The sequence below is a fragment of the Hypomesus nipponensis genome, chromosome 10 (assembly GCF_054491055.1).
Source record: "Hypomesus nipponensis isolate SF chromosome 10, ASM5449105v1, whole genome shotgun sequence".
Classification (NCBI taxonomy): Eukaryota; Metazoa; Chordata; class Actinopteri; order Osmeriformes; family Osmeridae; genus Hypomesus; species Hypomesus nipponensis.
The window spans coordinates 12,742,472-12,760,879 of NC_140370.1; the positions used below are offsets into that span (position 1 = coordinate 12,742,472).

Sequence of the window (18,408 nt, forward strand, 5' to 3'; positions counted from 1 at the left end):
GTGTCGATGTTTACCTTTGGTCTGACAGAATGTTCAGGCTGCTAAACGACTGCGGGATCTGATATGATTTGATATCAATTGTATCCCAGAAAGTTGATAGTTGACGACAATAGTTGGCTACATTGTAACTACAAGCATCGTCGATACTCAAGTTAGACATGAATTGTGTTTGCTTTACCTAACTTAATAAGATAGCTGGCCTGCTAGCTTTACCGCTAGCTAGCCGAAGCTACTGTAGCTGTGCCAGCTGTCAAGATGGATACCGCTGAGGAAGGTAGTATACGCCACAACTGTGCTTGAGTAACTTTTTAAACTAGCTGACGTTAGTGCTAATACTTTATGTACGTGACATATGATATACTCAATACATCTTGTAACGTTATTTAATAACTACAGCTAATGACTTCCTGAAATGTGTGAGGAAAGAGTTGGGCAACTAGAGCCACGCATTCTACTACAGTAGAAGGCTATTATCCAGCACTCGTATTGGATAACTGCCACACGATGTACTGTACGGTAGCGATAGCCAGGAGTTTTTGTCACCAATATCACACTATATTCCGTGTCCAGTAAACCTTGTATCGCCAATAATAATACATTATATGCCGAGACTAATCGCTACGAGTAAGCTAGTCCAACAGTCTCCCAACAAAAGGATATCCATACTGTAGGTACGTGGAATCGTACCACTGTGCTAAATCCTGTATTTTGCCTCTTATTCCTATCCCTGTGCCCAACAGCAGACATATGTAGGGTGTGTCGGTCAGAGGGGAGCCAAGATAAACCCCTCTTTCACCCCTGTGTCTGTACTGGAAGTATTAAGTTTATCCACCAGGAATGGTACGTTCTCTTCAAGTACACTTCAACCCTCAGGGTACTGTACGGTTGAATGAATGATGTTGATAATAATGTTCATTCTGTTCATGTTTCTCATAAACTCTCCATACACATGTTTTATATTTGATCATACTTAATATACTTGACATGCCTATCTTGTTTTGTTTTGTTAAATAGCTTGGTCCAGTGGCTGAAACACAGCAGAAAAGAGTACTGTGAATTATGCACACACAGATTTGCTTTTACACCGAGTAAGTTGTTCCCTCCACACACAGACTCACATTCACCCCCTTTCTCCCCTGATCAAGTTGACAGTCTGTGCCACTATGGTCATTTAGTCACTTGAGGATCTTGTTGCTCTCTCCTGTTCAGTCTACTCTCCAGACATGCCTTCCAGACTGCCTGTCCAGGACATATTTGCAGGCCTGGTGACGAGTGTGGGCACAGCTGTCAGATACTGGTTCCACTACACACTAGTGGCATTTGCCTGGCTGGGAGTGGTTCCTCTAACAGCATGTAAATCCATCCTCTATGTAAAGCTAAACTTAAATAAAGGATGCAAAATCGGTGTAGGTAGACATCTTTATTGCAGTGTGTTGAGTGAATGAGTTCTATACAAACTAAAGTGTGTGTGTGTGTGTGTCTTTTACAGGTCGAATCTACAAGTGTTTGTTTACTGGCTCTGTGAGCTCCCTCCTCACCCTACCCTTAGATATGCTCTCCACGTAAGTGATTTGTGTTTGTCTCTCACTCACTCTCAAACCACGTTTGAAATATTTTCCTATGGACAATACAAATGCTGTTCCAGCCATTTCTTCATACACCCATGAACCCCCAAGTCTACTCTGATGTCGGTCCACAGTGAGAACCTGCTGGCGGACTCCTTGCAAGGCTGCTTTGTGGTGACGTGCACACTGTGCGCCTTCATCAGTCTGGTCTGGCTCAGAGAGCAGATTGTTCACGGTGGCGCCCCCCACTGGCTGGAGCAGAACCAGCAGCAGCCTCCCAACCCACCAGCACGGCCCAATGAGGTAAATGAAAGGCCGCATTAACGTAGAGAAGTAAGAATGAGAAACAAATGGGAGGATTTTATGAATCTCATATCTATTTGATTATGTGGCCTAGAGTGGGCCAGCCATAGTCTGTCTAATGCAACAGCAGCCGGGGAACAAGCTGGCAAAACAGACAACGTCATCATGCTAGACATTGAGGCCATTGAGGTTCAGTTCAGTGATATTGTGTCCGAGTTGACCCCCCCAGTCCTGGTGCCTGTTCCCGCCCCAGCAGGGTCCAGGAGAGAGGGAGCCCGGCCCTGTGGCTGACCCCCCAGGGGAGCAGGCAGGAGCGGGGGAGGCCCCTGACGAAGGGTTAGACCCCGGGGAGGACGGGGAGCTGGAGAACGAGGATGAGGATGAGGCTGGAGCAGATGATGGAGTGGACGGCAACAATGGAGGACAAGGTGTGTTACAGTCACTTGGGTGTCTTCACTATACGTACGTGGATTGTGTGTGTTGATCCAGACCTTTCAGCAGGGTGTCAGTGACTGCTTGGTATGTGTCTCTCTGTAGATGACCTGAACTGGAATGCTCTGGAGTGGGACAGGGCAGCTGAGGAGTTGACGTGGGAAAGGGTGAGTTTGAGTTAGGGGTCAGTACCTGTTGTCATTGACATTAAACTGGATTGAAATTCAAATAGATTCAAGATATCACTAGTGGGAATAGTGTAGCCTTTACTGCCTGGATATGCAATTTTAAAGAACTTGACATCCTGCCATACAAATGATTGTACTTTGTTGTATAAAGTGTACTTACAAAAATACATCTGTTTTATGAAATCACAGATGCTGGGTCTCGATGGTTCCTTGGTGTTTCTAGTAAGTGTTAATTTACGATAATAATGTCATAAATGTCCTCAAAAATGTTGGACAGATACAACGGGCACCACTGTACATTTCAAACATCCCATGAGCCTAGCTAACGACGACGGACTACCATGAGGTTTTCATCCCATGTCTCTATTCTTCTTCTAGGAGCATGTCTTCTGGGTGGTTTCATTGAACACTCTCTTCATCCTGGTGTTCGGTAAGTCTACCCTTGTTCTTCTGCTTCTCATACACTACACACTGTAACGTGGCATTTTAACTCCATGTACCTTCCTTCCCCTACGATAGCGTTCTGCCCTTATCACATCGGGCATTTCTCTGTGGTGGGACTCGGATTTGAAGAAAATGTAAGTGTACAGTTCATACCCACACAGCCAGTATCTAGGAAGTACAAGGGGGTTGTTTCTTATTGATGCTGTGTGCTGCTCCAGGTGCGAGCCTCCCACTTCGAGGGCCTCATCACCACCATTGTGGGATACATCCTCCTGGCAGCCACTCTTATACTCTGTCACGTATCCTTCCGCCGTGTGTCCAATACATGTGTTCATGTGTGTGCTGTCACTATGAAGTGTGAAAGGCTGACATGCACAACAGTGGTGTTCTCCTTAACAGTCTCCTTAGGGTCTGGCTGCTTTGGTTAGGTTCCAGAGGTCCAGAAGACTGCTTGGAGTGTGCTACATCGTTGTCAAGGTGAAAGGCATGAGTAATGGCAACCCATAATACTTTTCAGTGGATCAGTTACATTGATTCAATAAAACGTGCGTCCTATCCCTCTCCTTAGGTCTCTTTGCTGGTTGTTGTGGAGATAGGCGTGTTCCCTCTTATATGTGGCTGGTGGCTCGACATTTGCTCCCTGGTACGTCAATCACACAACGAGTCTCAGTGATCGGACAAACGGTCGTTGGTTCATCTGTAACACACGGGTGAGCAGCAGCAGCAGCAGCGTGTGACTTCTCGAGATGATGTGTGTGTTCTGCAGGAGATGTTTGACGCCTCTCTAAAGGACCGGGAGGTGAGTTTCCAGTCAGCCCCGGGCACCACCATGTTCCTCCACTGGCTCGTAGGAATGGTCTATGTCTTCTACTTTGCCTCCTTCATCCTCCTACTGCGAGAGGTAGGTCATGGCAGCCAGACATACTTATCAGAAGGCGAGGTATACCATTGGTTCTTATTCTTCTCCACTAAATCCTTCCCTGGGAATGGTGTCTGCGCAGGTGCTGAGGCCTGGCGTTCTGTGGTTCCTCCGGAACCTGAACGATCCTGACTTCAACCCAGTCCAGGAAATGATCCACCTACCCATCTACAGACACCTGCGCAGGTTCATCCTATCAGTGGTGGGTCAACAAGATCTTCTTACCTATTCTCTCCTCTCAATTCCTCTCTCTTTGTCTCCTGTCCTCTAACCCATGCCTTTTATAAAGCCCTCCCTCCCTGCTCCTCTTCCAGGTCGTGTTTGGAACCATAGTCCTGCTGATGCTGTGGCTTCCTATCCGGATCATCAAACTCCTTCACCCGGCCTTCCTCCCGTATAATGTGATGCTCTACAGGTGGGAGTCGTACAGTCGCCCAATCATTGAGCTGCATACTGAATGGTTGCTAGGTGACTTGCTAGGAAATGGTATAGCCCCTGTCTTGTGAGCTTCTCATTTGGTTGTTAAATGTTTTGTCCATTGACCCATGTCTGTGTAGTGACGCCCCTGTCAGCGAGCTGTCCCTGGAGCTGCTGCTGTTGCAGGTGGTTCTGCCTGCTCTGCTGGAGCAGGGACACACACGCCAGTGGCTCAAAGGTCTGGTCCGGGCCTGGACCCTCACCACTGGCTACCTGCTGTGAGTCTCTCCCTCGACACACCAGACACACTGCCTCCTTCTCTTAATCACACATACAGACTGCAAAAAATACTTACTTGATACCCTCCCTCCCTCACAGAGACCTCCATTCCTATCTGCTGGGGGAGCCAGGGGAGGAGGACAATGATGCTAACCATCACAACAACAACAACCTCCCCGGTCGCAACAACAACCATGCCATTCCTGGCATAGGGGAGGGGCTACACGCTGCCCATCAGGCCATCCTGCAACAGGGCGGGCCTGTAGGCTTCCAACCATACCAACAACCAACCAGGTTCATTGTCAGGGTGAGCAGCAGCCAATCAGTCAGTCTGTTTTCACAATAAGGAAGTAGCTTTGACCCAAATATGGTTATGCTGCTGGTCAGAATCAGAATCAGAAGGGATTTTATTCGCCATGAATATTTGCACAAACAAGGAATTTACTTTGGCAGGAAGGTGCATACATTAAACATATAGGAATCTTGAAAATTAAATATGTGGTCTAACTATACAAAAGGAGCAAAGTCTAGCTAATACTAAGGAGATTTCGAATAAAAAATAAAATATAAGTAGCCATAATAAATAGCAAATAATCTGATTGTCTAAAGATCAATGCAGATACGTTTAATGTAGTCGTCAGTGGTCATGGGTGGTGCTTCGGTTGCGACTAACCTATATTCTTGTCTGGGTAGATTGTGCTGCTGATCGTGCTCATGTGTTTGACACTGCTGCTGGCCAGCCTTGTGTGCCTCACTCTGCCAGGTTTGTCACACACACACACACACACTTTGTTTTACTATCTTTGTGAGGACCGACAATTCACTCCCATACAAAATCGTGTAATCCCTAACCCCAAATCATAACCCTTTAAATTTAACCTTAAACGTAAAAGTAGTTGGGTCCAAGAATATGTCCCCACAAGGATAGTTAAACAAAACAACACCCACACAATAGGGAAAATACCCACAAACACACAACATGTTTCAGAATCACACAAGTCTACCTGTCTCACCTCCTTCACCTCTCCCTCCCTCTCCCCCTCCCTTCCCCCCTCGTCTCTCCAGTGTGTGCGGGCCGCTGGCTGATGTCCTTCTGGATGGGAAGCTCAAAGATCCACGAGCTGTACACGGCGGCGTGCGGCCTGTACGTGTGCTGGCTGTCCATCAGAGGCTTCAGCGTCCTGCTGGCCTGGATGCCTCGGGGACGCGACATCATCATGCTCAAGGTCCACAAGTGGACCCTCATGGTAATGCCCTCCCCAACGGTAATGACCAAACGATCTAACCTGCACCATCATTCTCATGGCTGTGACACACTGGATGTGGTCATTGAAGGTTTTTTGACGTGGTGGTGATGATCAGGATCGGGTTATAATGGGGATCTTCCTTCTTGCTGTGTGTGTGTGCGCGCACTTGAGCTTTCGTGCTTATGTGCTTGTGTGTGTGTGTGTGTGTGTGTGTGTGTGTGAGTGTGTGTGTGTGTGTGTGTGTGTGTGTGTGTACAGATCTTCAAGACCCTGGTCGTAGCGGTGCTCCTAGCGGGTGTGATTCCTCTGCTGCTGGGCCTGCTGTTTGAGCTGGTGATTGTTGCTCCCCTCAGAGTTCCTCTGGACCAGACGCCACTCTTCTACCCCTGGCAGGTACGGGATGCTGATATGGCCATTATGGCGCCACACTGTTAACCCTCACCCTGTCGTAGGGCTGCGTAACACAGCCACATCACTACATAGGACCATCCAGAGCAGAACTCCCAACTAGATGACACAATTGACTTCATTTCGCACCGCCAAACTGATAACACAAGACCACAGGAGGTGAATAAGTGGAGCAGTGACCTGGACATGGGTCTTGTTTTTCAGGACTGGGCTCTGGGAGTGCTCCACGCTAAGATCATTGCTGCCATCACTCTGATGGGTCCTCAGTGGTGGCTGAAGACTGTCATTGAGCAGGTCGGTCCCTCTCTGTCTTATAGCTGCATCACAGGGGAGAAGGACACAGGAGGGGCTGGGAGGTCCAGCTGCTTGTCTGACTGTGCTTTATCCTTCCTCTAGGTGTACGCCAACGGCATCCGTCAGATCGACCTCCAGTTCATCGTTCAAAAGTTGGCCGCTCCTGTCATCACAGTTCTGCTACTGTCTCTCTGCGTGCCCTACACTATTGCAAGTGGAATAGTACCCTTACTAGGTCAGTCTGTGTGTGTGTGCGTATACATGGAGTGTAGTGGGTGTTCATGACAGGAGGTCAGGACTAGCTGGTGGGCTGGGACCTAACCAGGCCTCTTCCTCTTAGGGGTGACCCTGGAGATGGAGACCCTGGTGAGCCGGCGGATCTACCCGTGTCTGCTGATGGTGGTCGCTCTGCTCGGGATCCTCTCCTTTCAGATCCGACAGTTCAAACGCCTCTACGAACACATCAAGAACGATAAGTGAGTGTCTTGTGTTTTATGTAATGAATGAATCTGTTGGAAACTGTGATTTAAATATGATACCATACACAGGACATTGAAAGTTGAACAAATGGAATTTATGAAGCATTTCGCCTCGAAGCCTGTAAGCATTACGTCTTTGCTCCAGGTACCTAGTTGGGCAGAGACTGGTGAACTACGAACGCAAGACTGGCAGGAGCCCCTCGGGAGCACACAGTGGCTCTACTCTCAACTAGATGCTGCCCTGCCGTTCAGTTCTCACAAGCGAGGTCAACCTTAGCCTCAAAGAAGCAACACAAAAACATAAAATCAACTGAGTGAAGAAGCTAACAATATTATGGTGTATTGAATGACAAGCCTCTACAGTGCCGGTCTTGTCTGAGTTTGGCACAATTGTCTCCTACTGCCAAATGAGCGAGGGATGTTGCTACTGCTGTTCACTAACAGCTTAGCCTCATCTTCCTGGCGTTCAGTCAGTTCTTGGTTTTTCTTTTAATAGCTTTTGTCCCAGATTTATAGGAAGAGAGGATTTGCTATCAGACACCTTAGCTGTGGAAATTTGACCTTTTTAAAGTACTCTGGAGACTTGTAGACAGCTCAGTGTTGATGTCCTGGACTCTGCTGGAGGCCACAGTGGTTTCTAACTTTATTTTCAAACTTTACAATGGGCGTGCCTGACCTACAATCTTAATTGGCCTCAGAGACATTCTATCTGACCTCGGGACTTAAGATCATCCTCTGAGGAAAGAGACTGAGACAGTAGTGAATGCCAGAACCAGCTTCACATCGTTGTTTGTATTTATTAGTGAACTTTTTTTTTTGACAGTGTGCTTACAGCATTAGTGTGAGAGAAGTTTCCTGTTTCCTTAATGGTGTGATGGTGTCTTCTCTCTGCAGACCTCCAGCCAAACACGAGGGGCTGTGATGGGGAATTGTTTTTTCAGAGTAAATATATTTTGCACTTTCAGCAAGTGTTGATTAAATGCCATTTTTTGTTTGTTAGTTTTTTGGGGGCAATCCTAACCTCAGTATTTCTTTGTGGTGATAACACCACACAACAACAAAACATAATTTCAGATGTTCCTGTTGAGACTGAGTTCAGTTTTGAAGATTGATTTGATAGCTTATGTTTGTAAATAAAGGAATATTTGTTATGTTAAAATAAAACTTTAGTCTATTGTAAGGTTAAAAATAATGGCTATTTTAATTTGTAATATTGAGTGTCTGACTGAATTGGAAGTTTTTCCAGAGTGTGTGCATAGTGCATGTTGAGATCCAACAATTGACTAGGAGTCGTTACACAGACAAAGCTGGACAATTCTCACCTTAAAACTAATTTCTAAGCAAATGTTCTATTTTTATATATGCAAGTAGTGGCATATGCAAGTACACTTGATGATTTGTAAGGGATTTTGATCTGTGTAATTGTACAGCCTTGAATGTTCTGGGGATGACAATGGATGAATGAATGAATGAATGCATGCATGAATGAAACCATTCATTTTGATTCAATGTCACAGAGATGAAAATGTTTTATTTATACTTTAACCCAAGCTGGTTAGTTATGAACATGATTTACAATAATGGCCTAGGCTATCTTCTCACAACAGGTGGTACAGGCATTAAAGTGCAGGTTTAATGTTATTTGCAATTGCTATTTAATGTAATTGGATTTTGGACACTTTTTATGGAGTAATACACAGACTATGTATTTAAACAAAACAATACATACCTGTTGTGTTCTATGAGAATCAATCTCACTCGATAGTCGATGGAATTGTATTAGTTATGTGGGAGAATGGGTTTTGTTGTTTGGGCCATACAATAATTTGAATACAAATAAAATAATATAGTTAGCATGATTGCTTGTTGTTACTTGTGTTTATATGTAGGCTACAGGGTTATTTTAGGAGACTTCAGGTGTTAGAAGACGTCAGCTGTGGAACTATTTGAAGCACTAATGGCCACATATAACTATTACTTTCAGCGTCAAACTCGTTGCTCATTTTGAGTTACGTAACATGGATATATACATCTCAAAACGGATTTAGCCGTGAAATACATCTGGACTGGACTTGATACTGTCGGAAAAACATTCGTAAAGAGTACAGACAGCTTGCAAAGAGCAGACGTTCATGTGTTTGCTAGTGATGTTTTCTGATTGTCTTTTTACTCGGCATATAACTCGAGAAAACTATCATCTCAATTGTATTCAGCGGGAGAAGTTATTTCTGAGCGTGATATATGGTTGAAATGCGTGAGAAATACAAGGTGTCGCGTGAGAGCGTGGGAAATGGCTGATGCAAGTCCCACGGCAAATGCGACTTCAGAGCCCTGATCTCTCTTGTCTTGCCACGAAAGTCAAAATCATCAAAATACCTGAATAGTCCCGGGGGGTATTCCAGAAAACGGGTTATGTGACATAACTCGGTAAATTGACTCCCCAGCTGACAGACACCCAGCGTAGTAGTAACATTGCCAGTAGGTTGCTGCAACATTGTGAATCAGTTGGTGGGTTAATTACCTGGTTATGTTGCATAACCTTATTTGAGGTCGAGGCATCGATGAAAAAACAGCCTTGCAACAAACTATCATCAACTGCCAGTTGCAGTGTCTGAACAGGATGACTTTTAGCTGACAAATGACCTTGTGTAACCCGACAGTGTTATTTTTGCTGCATCCAATTATCTTTCAGCCGAATGACCCACAGTAAAAGATTAGGGTCACATGCAAATGAAGCAAACACTGGAGGGGGCAGGACTGGTATTGTGAAAAAGCCAGGGAATCCCAAGGAACGTCATTGGAGTTCGATGTTTTTAACCAATGTTCAATAAACATGGCATGCAGGTTGCCTTACAGTAATTTTAACACTGCTTTAAAGAAAGACACCGGTACTGTTACATCTACAGCGGACAGCACATGAAATGGCAGTCTGTGGGTCTGTATGCTCATAGTTTACAAACAAATTTGACACGACAATGCATTGTATCGTTCAGAATATGGTGTCAATTTATACAAAAATGAAAGTAGAATTAAAACTGAGGGAGGAAAGAGAGGCTATAGAGAGAGGGAGGCAGGGGAGAGTGAGATAGATAGAGAGAACGAGAGAGAGCGAGAGAGAAGGAGCGAGAGAGAGAGAGAGAGAGAGAGAGAGAGAGAGAGAGGGAGAGATTCTAAGGAGATTATTGAGAGTCAGTTTAGAAACTGCTTCTCTGCTGTCGCTCATTGCTAGGAGAAACAGTTTTTAAAACTTTCCTACAGACACAAAGGAGTAGGAGACAGAGGAGCTAATCTATCTACAGAAAGATTGGAACTTGGAAGAACTTTTTTTTATGGGACATCTTTGATGATTGAGATTTAGAAGAAGAGATGGATTTTCAAGAAGTCTACAGGACTACTAGTTGCTAGTTGGCGTCAGTTACACAAGGATAATGAGAATCTGCTGTCAACATTGTGGTTGACAGGTTGGTAAAGCCTGGTGGATGTAAAGAAGTCCTGAACCATTATCATCGCTTCTGAAAGGAAGGTTTTCTGAACCATTACCATGGATGTTCCATACCTCATAATGTCTGTTGAACGTTTAAGAGATATTGGAGAGTGCTGCGTTGTGCTGTGTTGCTTCTGACCTCATTTGAACCTTTGTGACCGTGAACATTCTAGTGTTTTCGAAATTCTAGGGTTCAAGTGTTTCGCTCAAGCTTTGGGGCCCGGGATTGACGGTTTGAATGGTGCGGATCACGGATGACCCAGGAGGTGGGGGGACTCCTGTAAAGGTGCAGCTGAATGGCATGTCTGGACGGGCCAGGGTGGGGGTAACCCTGGGAACCTGCAAGGGCCCTGAAGAGGACGAGGCCCCAGAACAGTCCCTCTCGGACGAAGACGACAGCTCCAGCGGTGAAGACCCCGGCGAGGCCGACGACAACGACTACTACGACGACGACGACGACGTCTATCAGGAGTTTGAGGAGTTTGACTTTGATTCCTTACCGGATCTCCCCCCTGACCGCCGGAGCATTGCCTCCGATGACTCCTTCTACCCTCTGGATGACTCGCTGGAGAACCAGGTGAAGGCCCACCTGTTCTCACAGCCCATCCATGAGAGCCCTGAATCCATGTCCTTTTTCAAGGCCTGCAGCAACAACAACTCCATCATTGTGAAGATCATGATACGGCAGGGCTTGACGCAGGAAGAGGTCAAGGAAACAGACAAAAACGGAAGAGTAGGTTTTCTCGCACTTCAACACAACTCTCGCACTTCACGTACAAAATCCACACACAGCCTAGAACTCAACAGATATACCACTCTGGAACTTAACACTGCACTTGAGGTATGTTGGGTAGTTTATTGGGTTCAACTGAAGAAAAAAAAGGTTTGTCCGTAGTAAACAAGCACTACCCAGCACTTATTTAATACTTGATGACAAACACTGAAATAACTCCATTGTAAGATTCTACAGTGTACAGAAGAGTACAATAGAAAACAAAAAGTGCCCTCAGATTACACTGTGGCTCTAGTATTTCGAAGCACACAATCGTGTGCTGAGTTACAAAAAATGCTAAGAGATGCAGAGATTGCAAAAGTACACACACCCTCCACCCAAGAAGAGGTACAGTTGCTCATGGTTAAAAAGACTCAGTGCTAGCTAGGACACAGATCAGTTGGTTAAGCCCAGGAAACAGATGGGTAGGGTGGGGGATTGCTCTGGGACATAGTGCCCAGGCAGCCCATAATCATGGTTTAGCTTTTAAAGAGTTCACCAATATATCAGCCAAGTGAAGAACCAAGACTTGTATCAACTGATCTATCTCTGATCCAGTGGAATCACGAGTGTACAAGAACTAGAGAAACAATCAGAGATCTGTGTTTAGGTGCATGCTTCTGGATGCAACTCCAGTTATCAGTGTTGCAGTGCAATGGTAACTACCCTTTGACTTTTAAAGGCACTTTTAGTCACTGACATACTAATAGTGTGCTAATGACAGCAGTGGCCTGCTGCTGCTACTTGCAGGACTATGTTACTGCTGAATCATACTGTTGGATACATCATTTGGCAAGTACTCTGCATTTCTCAGGCAACTTTTAACTGGAGTTGAAACCTGTTCTGTGCCTTCATAGCCAAATACAAGTGTCATGTCACACCTGGCACAAAAGACTGCTGACATGACCTAGACACATAAGGTGCCAAAGCATCCAAATATAAATCTACTGAGCTCTTTATAGATCAGTGTTCCAGAGCACGTTTCCCAGAATCAGAGGTTTACGTCAGTTAAACATTAAAAACTTAATCATGTCTTAATCAGATTGCAAAAGTCTGCTGTGGAATACTTCAAGAAAAAACGTTTGTAAAACATAGCAGATAGGCCAATAACCACTCACTGGTACGTTCATCTGACTAACAATGAAAAGTGGGATTGAATTGCATCAGTCTGATGGAAGCGGATGTCCAGCTTGGTGCTAAATCAGCATTGCAAAGCTGTATCTGCGTCAGATGGATGGCACATGTGATGATGTGACGCTGGTAAAGATCCCAGGTCTAGCTCTGGCCAAGCCCAGAGGGAACAACAAACAAAGTACATACCATCTCTACTACGGTATGTCACTTCTGCCCTTTGAGACACACAGAATAACCTCTCTTGATAAATGCGATGAATAAGCAGTACTGGACAACTGCACTGGTCAATTTGTGGGTCTTTTTCCTATTATCAGTCCTGTTATGCAATTAACTGGTTTTGTCGCAGAAGGGACATTTCAACAGCAGGGACTTTTAATTTAATTCCCAATAATCACTAAAGTGCAATACAGTGGGGAAAATTGTCATTAATGAGCAACTGAACAAACAAAGTTAACCCAGCGATCAACTCTGACATCCTCACCTGCAGTGCAGTGATATGAAGGACCAGTAGGGTGTACTGCTGCAGCAGACAGATGGTCCAGTGAAAGACTATTAGCTCAGACTTAACTTTGTGTTCCCAAAGGGATCAGAAGGGGCTTGTTAGACAGCAAGTGCTACCTTAAGTTCCTTTTATCTAAGTACTCCACCCTTTCCCTGTGTTTGTACGGTACGTAGGTTTCATTCCATCTCATTCAATAATTCACATAAAACAACTGAAAATAACCTCAGCTAAAAATAACCTAACAATCTGGGCTGGATTTAAGTGGATGAAGGGTGACTTGTGCTGGCTGTGAGGTGAGGTGGAGTTGAATGGAGTGCAGCAGGCCTGGCTGGAGCAGGAAAGGGTAGGAGGCAGATAGTTCAGGGGGTGGGAGACTGGGGTGAGAGGTGTCGGGTGGTTCATAGTCTGGTAGGGGGCCAGGATGTTCAGGGGGGTGTGACCCAGGTGAGGTGGTGGCAGGGTGTGGTGGGTACAGTCCAGACTGGGGTGGCCAATTTACTACTCAACACTTGTTGGGTATTTACACCGCCTGTTGGAAGAAGCTCTCACGAAACCTGTTTGTTCTTGTCAGGATGTCCCGCCTCTTGAAGGTAGGCGGTGTAAATAGATGACAGCTGGGTGGGTGGTGTCTGTGGAGATGGAGAAGGTTCTGCTGCAGCAGCGTGTGATGTGGAAGTCGCTATGGCGACTGCACCAATGACCTTCGGTGCTGCTTTCACAACCCTTTCCTACCTTGTGTCAATCGTATTTTCCCAGGGTCATCTGTTCCCAGCTCTATCAGCACCAGCTGGGAACCTTTAAAAGATTGGTTATGGCTGAGCTTATATATCTGTTTAGAAGCCTTGCTCCCAAAAAATATAATATTTATGACATTTTCTTAATTCGAAACGGGTCACATTTGAGCCTAAGACAATGGGAATGTTTGTGTGTTTATAGAATGTTGAACAAGGCAACACCTTGGGAACTTAAGACCCTGGGAACATACTGGATACACTCCCCTAGTTTCCATGGGGCAAAACAATCAACCAAATTAATTTGAATAAAGTTAAGACAAATACATAAATACATTCTATTCTCATTAATGGAATTACACTAAAACAAACTTTAAAACAGTTTCATAACACATACATTTCATGTGGTTGGATAGAGTACAAAAAGCACCACGCATAATAATAATAATATCTATAACACATAAAATTACACAGATTAAATTATGTTGTGCCTCAGTCACTTAATGCAAACCATACTTGTAGTTGTAGTATAATCTTAGCTAGCTCGTTGAGGAAGCACCTTGAAAAGAAAAGCTATAGATCCAATTGACCCTGGTGAGGAATCTCTGAGGATCAAGAGCATTCAGACTCAGGTCTTAAGACTATCAAGGCCCTCAATGACCTCATGACAGACACGCTAGCAGACGTACTTGCTGATGCTGCAGCAGGCATACGTATCTGCAACATGTTAGCTTCTGCAGCACTCACAAGTTGCCGCATGTTCAATTGTGAATAATGGTGGGATTGTCAGCTTGATTCTGTAGATATATTTAGCTTGGTAAATGAAATTAAACAAAGTCAATACTAATGTATCCTTTAAACTTTAAATTAAAATTATAAATTAAATTATTTAAATTATTTTAACTTCATTATTCAGCTTGGAAAGCTTGTTGCAGTGTTGGATTGACTCAAGGAAAGATGCCAATACCAAATCAGTAAATATTGTATCCCCCTGTTCCAAACCCTTAATGTATAATGAATGATGAGAAGGATAAATAATTAATGTTATGATGATGATTTGTTTGTTTCAGTCTGGGTTGATGATGGCCTGTTACCAAGGTTACGTGGATGTGGTTATTGCTCTTGCTTCCTGTCCTTACATTGACATCAACTGGCAAGACAACGAGGGCAACACAGCCCTCATCACAGCTGTTCAAGCAGGTATCTTAACTATGAGGGTGTGCCTCAATTGTCTTCAATGGTCTTCTCTTTGTCTACTTCATTCATTCTGCTCCAAAACCTTTGAACTTGACAGGTATGTCCATGGAGGTATTCCTGTTGGGGTGCATCCATGTTGATTTGACTTGCCCTTGTGTTTTTATGTAATTGTTGGGGGGAAAAAAGACAAGAAAGGGAGGCTGAGTAGAGTATTGAGATACATCCACACATTCTCAGTTGTCTTTCATTTGGTTCTGCTGCTGTCGTCAAACACAGCAGAAGTCTGGCCTTTCATTTCAAGACCTGCCACAATTCCCTCCTCCTGTGGTGCTGTGCTGTATGAACTTTGTGTGTGTGTGTTGCTTCTCCACCTCAAGGACACGTCATGATCTCCAACTACTTACTCAACTACTTCCCTGGCCTGGACTTAGAGAGGAGGAACTGTCACGGCTTCACAGCCATGATGAAGGCTGCCATGCAGGGCAGGGCTGAATGTGTCAGGGCTCTCATGATGGCAGGTAAACCATTCATTGGAAGTGGTCACACACTTTCCCGTTTTGTATTTTAACATGCATGTTGAACAGGCTCAACGATAAGTAGCAGTAGTACGTATTTTGGCAGTTCTCTCTTTCTATTCTCTTGGCTCGGGTTACTAGAGTTCTCAACCTCTCGACCACGCGAGACAGTGTGTGGATTAGACGTACACTCACGCGTGACATGATGCACAATGTTGCTTGTAGAGCGTACGGGTCACATGCGTTGTGTGTTTTTAGCACAGGTTCCACGTTTGTAGCGTGTCTGCTTCTGCCCTAGGCGGGGACGTGGAGGCCCGCGACTACGGCCGGAAGATGACCCCGCGGGAGTGGGCGCTGTTCACCGGCCGCTACGACACGGCCGCCCTGATGACACGGCTGATGGAGCAGCCGTGTGCCGAGCAGTTCTGCGACACCTACCGGCTGGAGTGGCCACTCCTGGAGGAGCTGGTGGCCCAGACCCAGGAGCCAAAGTCCTGCTGGCGCCGCATCTCCCAGAAGGCCATGGACTGCTGCTCCTTCAACCTCCGCACCAAGACCAACGCGGTGGAGGACGGAGTCCTCGACTACACGGTCCGCATCACCACCAGCCTGGTCAGCCCTCTCGTCGCCCCCGTGTGCCGCACGGTGGCGCCGGGCAGCCCGCCGTGCGTGGGGAAGCGCCGCTTGGCCGTGCAGGAGATCCTGAGGAAGCAGCGCCTGGAGGAGCTGAAGCGTCTGGGGCCCGAGAGGCTCAACAACTACAAGAGACTGTTCCAGAACTCCCGCGTGCTCCTGGTGCCCAAGAAGACGGACCGGCGGTCCAGCCTGCAGCCGCAGGTCCTCCGGGACATGGGGGAAGTGGTGGCGGCGTCGACGGTGGCGCTGCGCCGCACCAGCCTGCTGCCGCTCCACCTGGTGAGGCGGAGTAGCGTGCGACCGGGCATGGTGGTGCCCAAGGTGAGGCTTTGCAAGGCTCCGGACAACGCCAACCACCTGGAGAAGCAGCGCAAGAGCAGGGAAAAGAGCCACCTGCAGATCCCCAAGTGGAATTACAAGGCCATAAAGGAGGAGAGGAGGAGGGCGGAGGAGGACCGACAGAGACGGACGGCTTCGAACAGGCGGAGGTGAGGGAAGACAGATGGCTGAGTGGTGAGGGAGTCGAGCTAGTAATCAGAAGGTTGCCGGATCGATTCCCTGCAGAGCCAAATGACGGTGTGTGTCCTTGGGCAAGTCACTTCATCCTACTTGCCACGGGGAGAATGTCCCTGTACTTACTGTAAGTCGCTTTGGATAAGAACGTCTGCTAAATATAATGTAAATGTAAAGACGGGGAAGAGGAGAGAAGGAGGTAGAGTGGACTAGTCCACTAGAGGACACTGCAGGCTGTTCAACTTTTGACCTACTCAAGCAGCTGTCTCGCTCACACACATACTCTTGTTCTTGGTCTTTCACAAATGTAGAGGTCAACTTAGACCTCCATATGTTTACTGAGTGACGTGGCATGTTTTGTTTGAGGGAGGTTTACAGTGCCCCTTTAAATCCCGTAGCTCTGGTATTCTCTGGTGAACAACAAACTGACAGACCTGTATTTTTGTGGACCTCATACAACTGCGTCAGCTGGAAGAAAGAAAGCAGTTTTCCGTTTGTGCTACTTATCATTTAATTGTTCTCAATGGGAGGAACTAATACTTGAACTTCGTACAGATGTATTTTTTGTATTCTTGTATTTATCAGTTCTTTGTGTTATTGGCCTATTTGATACACATTTGATGTGTTCTCCAAAACAATTCTCTGTGTATGCAGGTTGCAGTTTTAGGGGTAGGCCTATTATTGACGCATATTTTAAACGTTTCAGTTGATTGTTTAAATGTTCAACTGTCAATAAAGATGACATTATTTCTGCTTTAAGACAAGTCACTTAAAATGCCATTAGCCTTCGTGGGTAGGAGGTGGAGGGGTGGGAGGTGGAGGGGTGGGGGATTGCGGATGGTGCAGAAGGGGAGCAGTGATGAATGGTTCTTGGCATGTTATTGTATTGTATAAGATCCACTTGGTCAGGCCAGAACTGCAGTAAATGAACCCGTAACAGCCGGGGCAAAGGGCAGGTAACTCTGAGCCAACAGTGTTCAGGAGGAGAGCGGAGGGTCTGTGCCCACCTCCCTCTGCCACCATACCCAGTGGGTATTCACTCCCAGGTTACATGTGTTTTTAGATATAGCTTATTTGTATGTTTCAAGGCAAACAGACCAATCAAATGGGAGTCGTTTTGTTTTACAGGGCTATTGAATACAAATTCAAAAAGTCAATGTGGATAGGCATCAAAACTCCAGACACTTTGTATTGCCCACGCCCTTTCACATATGAATATCAATGTATATGCTAAATGGTCCAAGGCAGTTATGTAACTGCTCTATTTCTATAGAATAACATTATTTGCATAATCATCACAGTTATATAATTGCATGACTTACATAAGCAAAGGAGATTTTGGTTACTGTTTGAGGCTTATATCAAATGCATTGGCTATTATCTGAGTATATCTTCAGAGACTGTGGTAGCTTGCACGGTATCTGCAGTCAGTCAGTGTGCAGCAGTAGGCCATCCAGGAGAAAATGGCAGACCTGACCTGCATATACAGTTCTCTACAAGTCCACTAGAGGACACTGCAGACTATTCAACTCTTGACAGACTCAGGCAGCTGTCTCACTTACACACACTCTCATTCTTGCTCTTTCACAAATGCACTCACACACACACACACACACACACACAAACATACACAGAGCGGCCACAGAATGATGGATTCTCCTAGGATTAGCCATGCAATTAAAATTTAAAGGGATATAATGGAATATTCCATGTCATATTCTAAAGCTTTGGAAAGCTCTTTTCAGCTCTGTGAAGGAACTGCAGTATCGGGCACACTCATGAGAGAGAGATGAAACACTTTATGTGACGGCAATGGGCTTGTTCTATGTGCATTGGCCCTGGAGCATGTGTCCCTCGGGCCCAGGTGTCATGGTCGTGTGTGGATGCACAGTAGCCTATGTGAGAGAGAGAGATAGAGAGAAAGAGAGAAAGAAGAGGGAGGGAGAGAG

The 18,408-nt window shown here is 45.7% G+C and overlaps 2 protein-coding genes across 5 annotated transcripts; both read left to right on the forward strand.

Moving 5' to 3' along the window:
* Positions 1–11: 11 nt before the first annotated feature.
* marchf6 (membrane-associated ring finger (C3HC4) 6) lies at positions 12–8,834 on the forward strand. 4 transcript variants are annotated; one of them, XM_084707708.1, is made up of 26 exons: positions 12–274; positions 741–840; positions 1,015–1,088; positions 1,210–1,353; positions 1,490–1,562; positions 1,700–1,868; positions 2,122–2,296; positions 2,406–2,467; positions 2,678–2,710; positions 2,867–2,918; positions 3,008–3,066; positions 3,151–3,231; positions 3,341–3,409; positions 3,501–3,575; positions 3,699–3,833; positions 3,934–4,053; positions 4,166–4,266; positions 4,409–4,546; positions 4,647–4,854; positions 5,241–5,310; positions 5,613–5,812; positions 6,053–6,187; positions 6,407–6,496; positions 6,599–6,731; positions 6,837–6,972; positions 7,121–8,834. In XM_084707708.1, exons 1-26 carry the CDS (start codon positions 256–258, stop codon positions 7,206–7,208), a joined length of 2,739 nt encoding a protein of 912 aa, XP_084563834.1. In that variant the 5' UTR covers positions 12–255; the 3' UTR covers positions 7,209–8,834. The 4 variants fall into 4 exon arrangements, with proteins under 4 accessions (XP_084563834.1, XP_084563836.1, XP_084563835.1 ...); XM_084707710.1 differs by having other exon boundaries at positions 5,613–5,794; XM_084707709.1 differs by having other exon boundaries at positions 2,125–2,296.
* A 1,325-nt stretch (positions 8,835–10,159) lies between these two features.
* On the forward strand, positions 10,160–17,212 carry ankrd33bb (ankyrin repeat domain 33Bb). The gene is made up of 4 exons (XM_084707924.1): positions 10,160–11,192; positions 14,669–14,798; positions 15,173–15,313; positions 15,609–17,212. The coding sequence occupies exons 1-4, from the start codon at positions 10,698–10,700 to the stop codon at positions 16,436–16,438; spliced, it is 1,596 nt and encodes a 531-aa protein (XP_084564050.1). The 5' UTR covers positions 10,160–10,697; the 3' UTR covers positions 16,439–17,212.
* Positions 17,213–18,408: the final 1,196 nt, after the last annotated feature.

Excerpts from the sequence above, each read along its gene's own strand:
- ankrd33bb (XM_084707924.1), top strand. The coding sequence starts at position 10,698 with ATGGTGCGGATCACGGATGACCCAGGAGGTGGGGGGACTCCTGTAAAG. Across the intron at positions 11,193-14,668 it reads AAACAGACAAAAACGGAAGA|TCTGGGTTGATGATGGCCTG; the intron begins GTAGGTTTTCTC and ends TGTTTGTTTCAG. Across the intron at positions 14,799-15,172 it reads CATCACAGCTGTTCAAGCAG|GACACGTCATGATCTCCAAC; the intron begins GTATCTTAACTA and ends CTCCACCTCAAG.
- marchf6 (XM_084707708.1), top strand. Across the intron at positions 841-1,014 it reads AAGTTTATCCACCAGGAATG|CTTGGTCCAGTGGCTGAAAC; the intron begins GTACGTTCTCTT and ends TTTGTTAAATAG. Across the intron at positions 4,855-5,240 it reads CAACCAGGTTCATTGTCAGG|ATTGTGCTGCTGATCGTGCT; the intron begins GTGAGCAGCAGC and ends TTGTCTGGGTAG.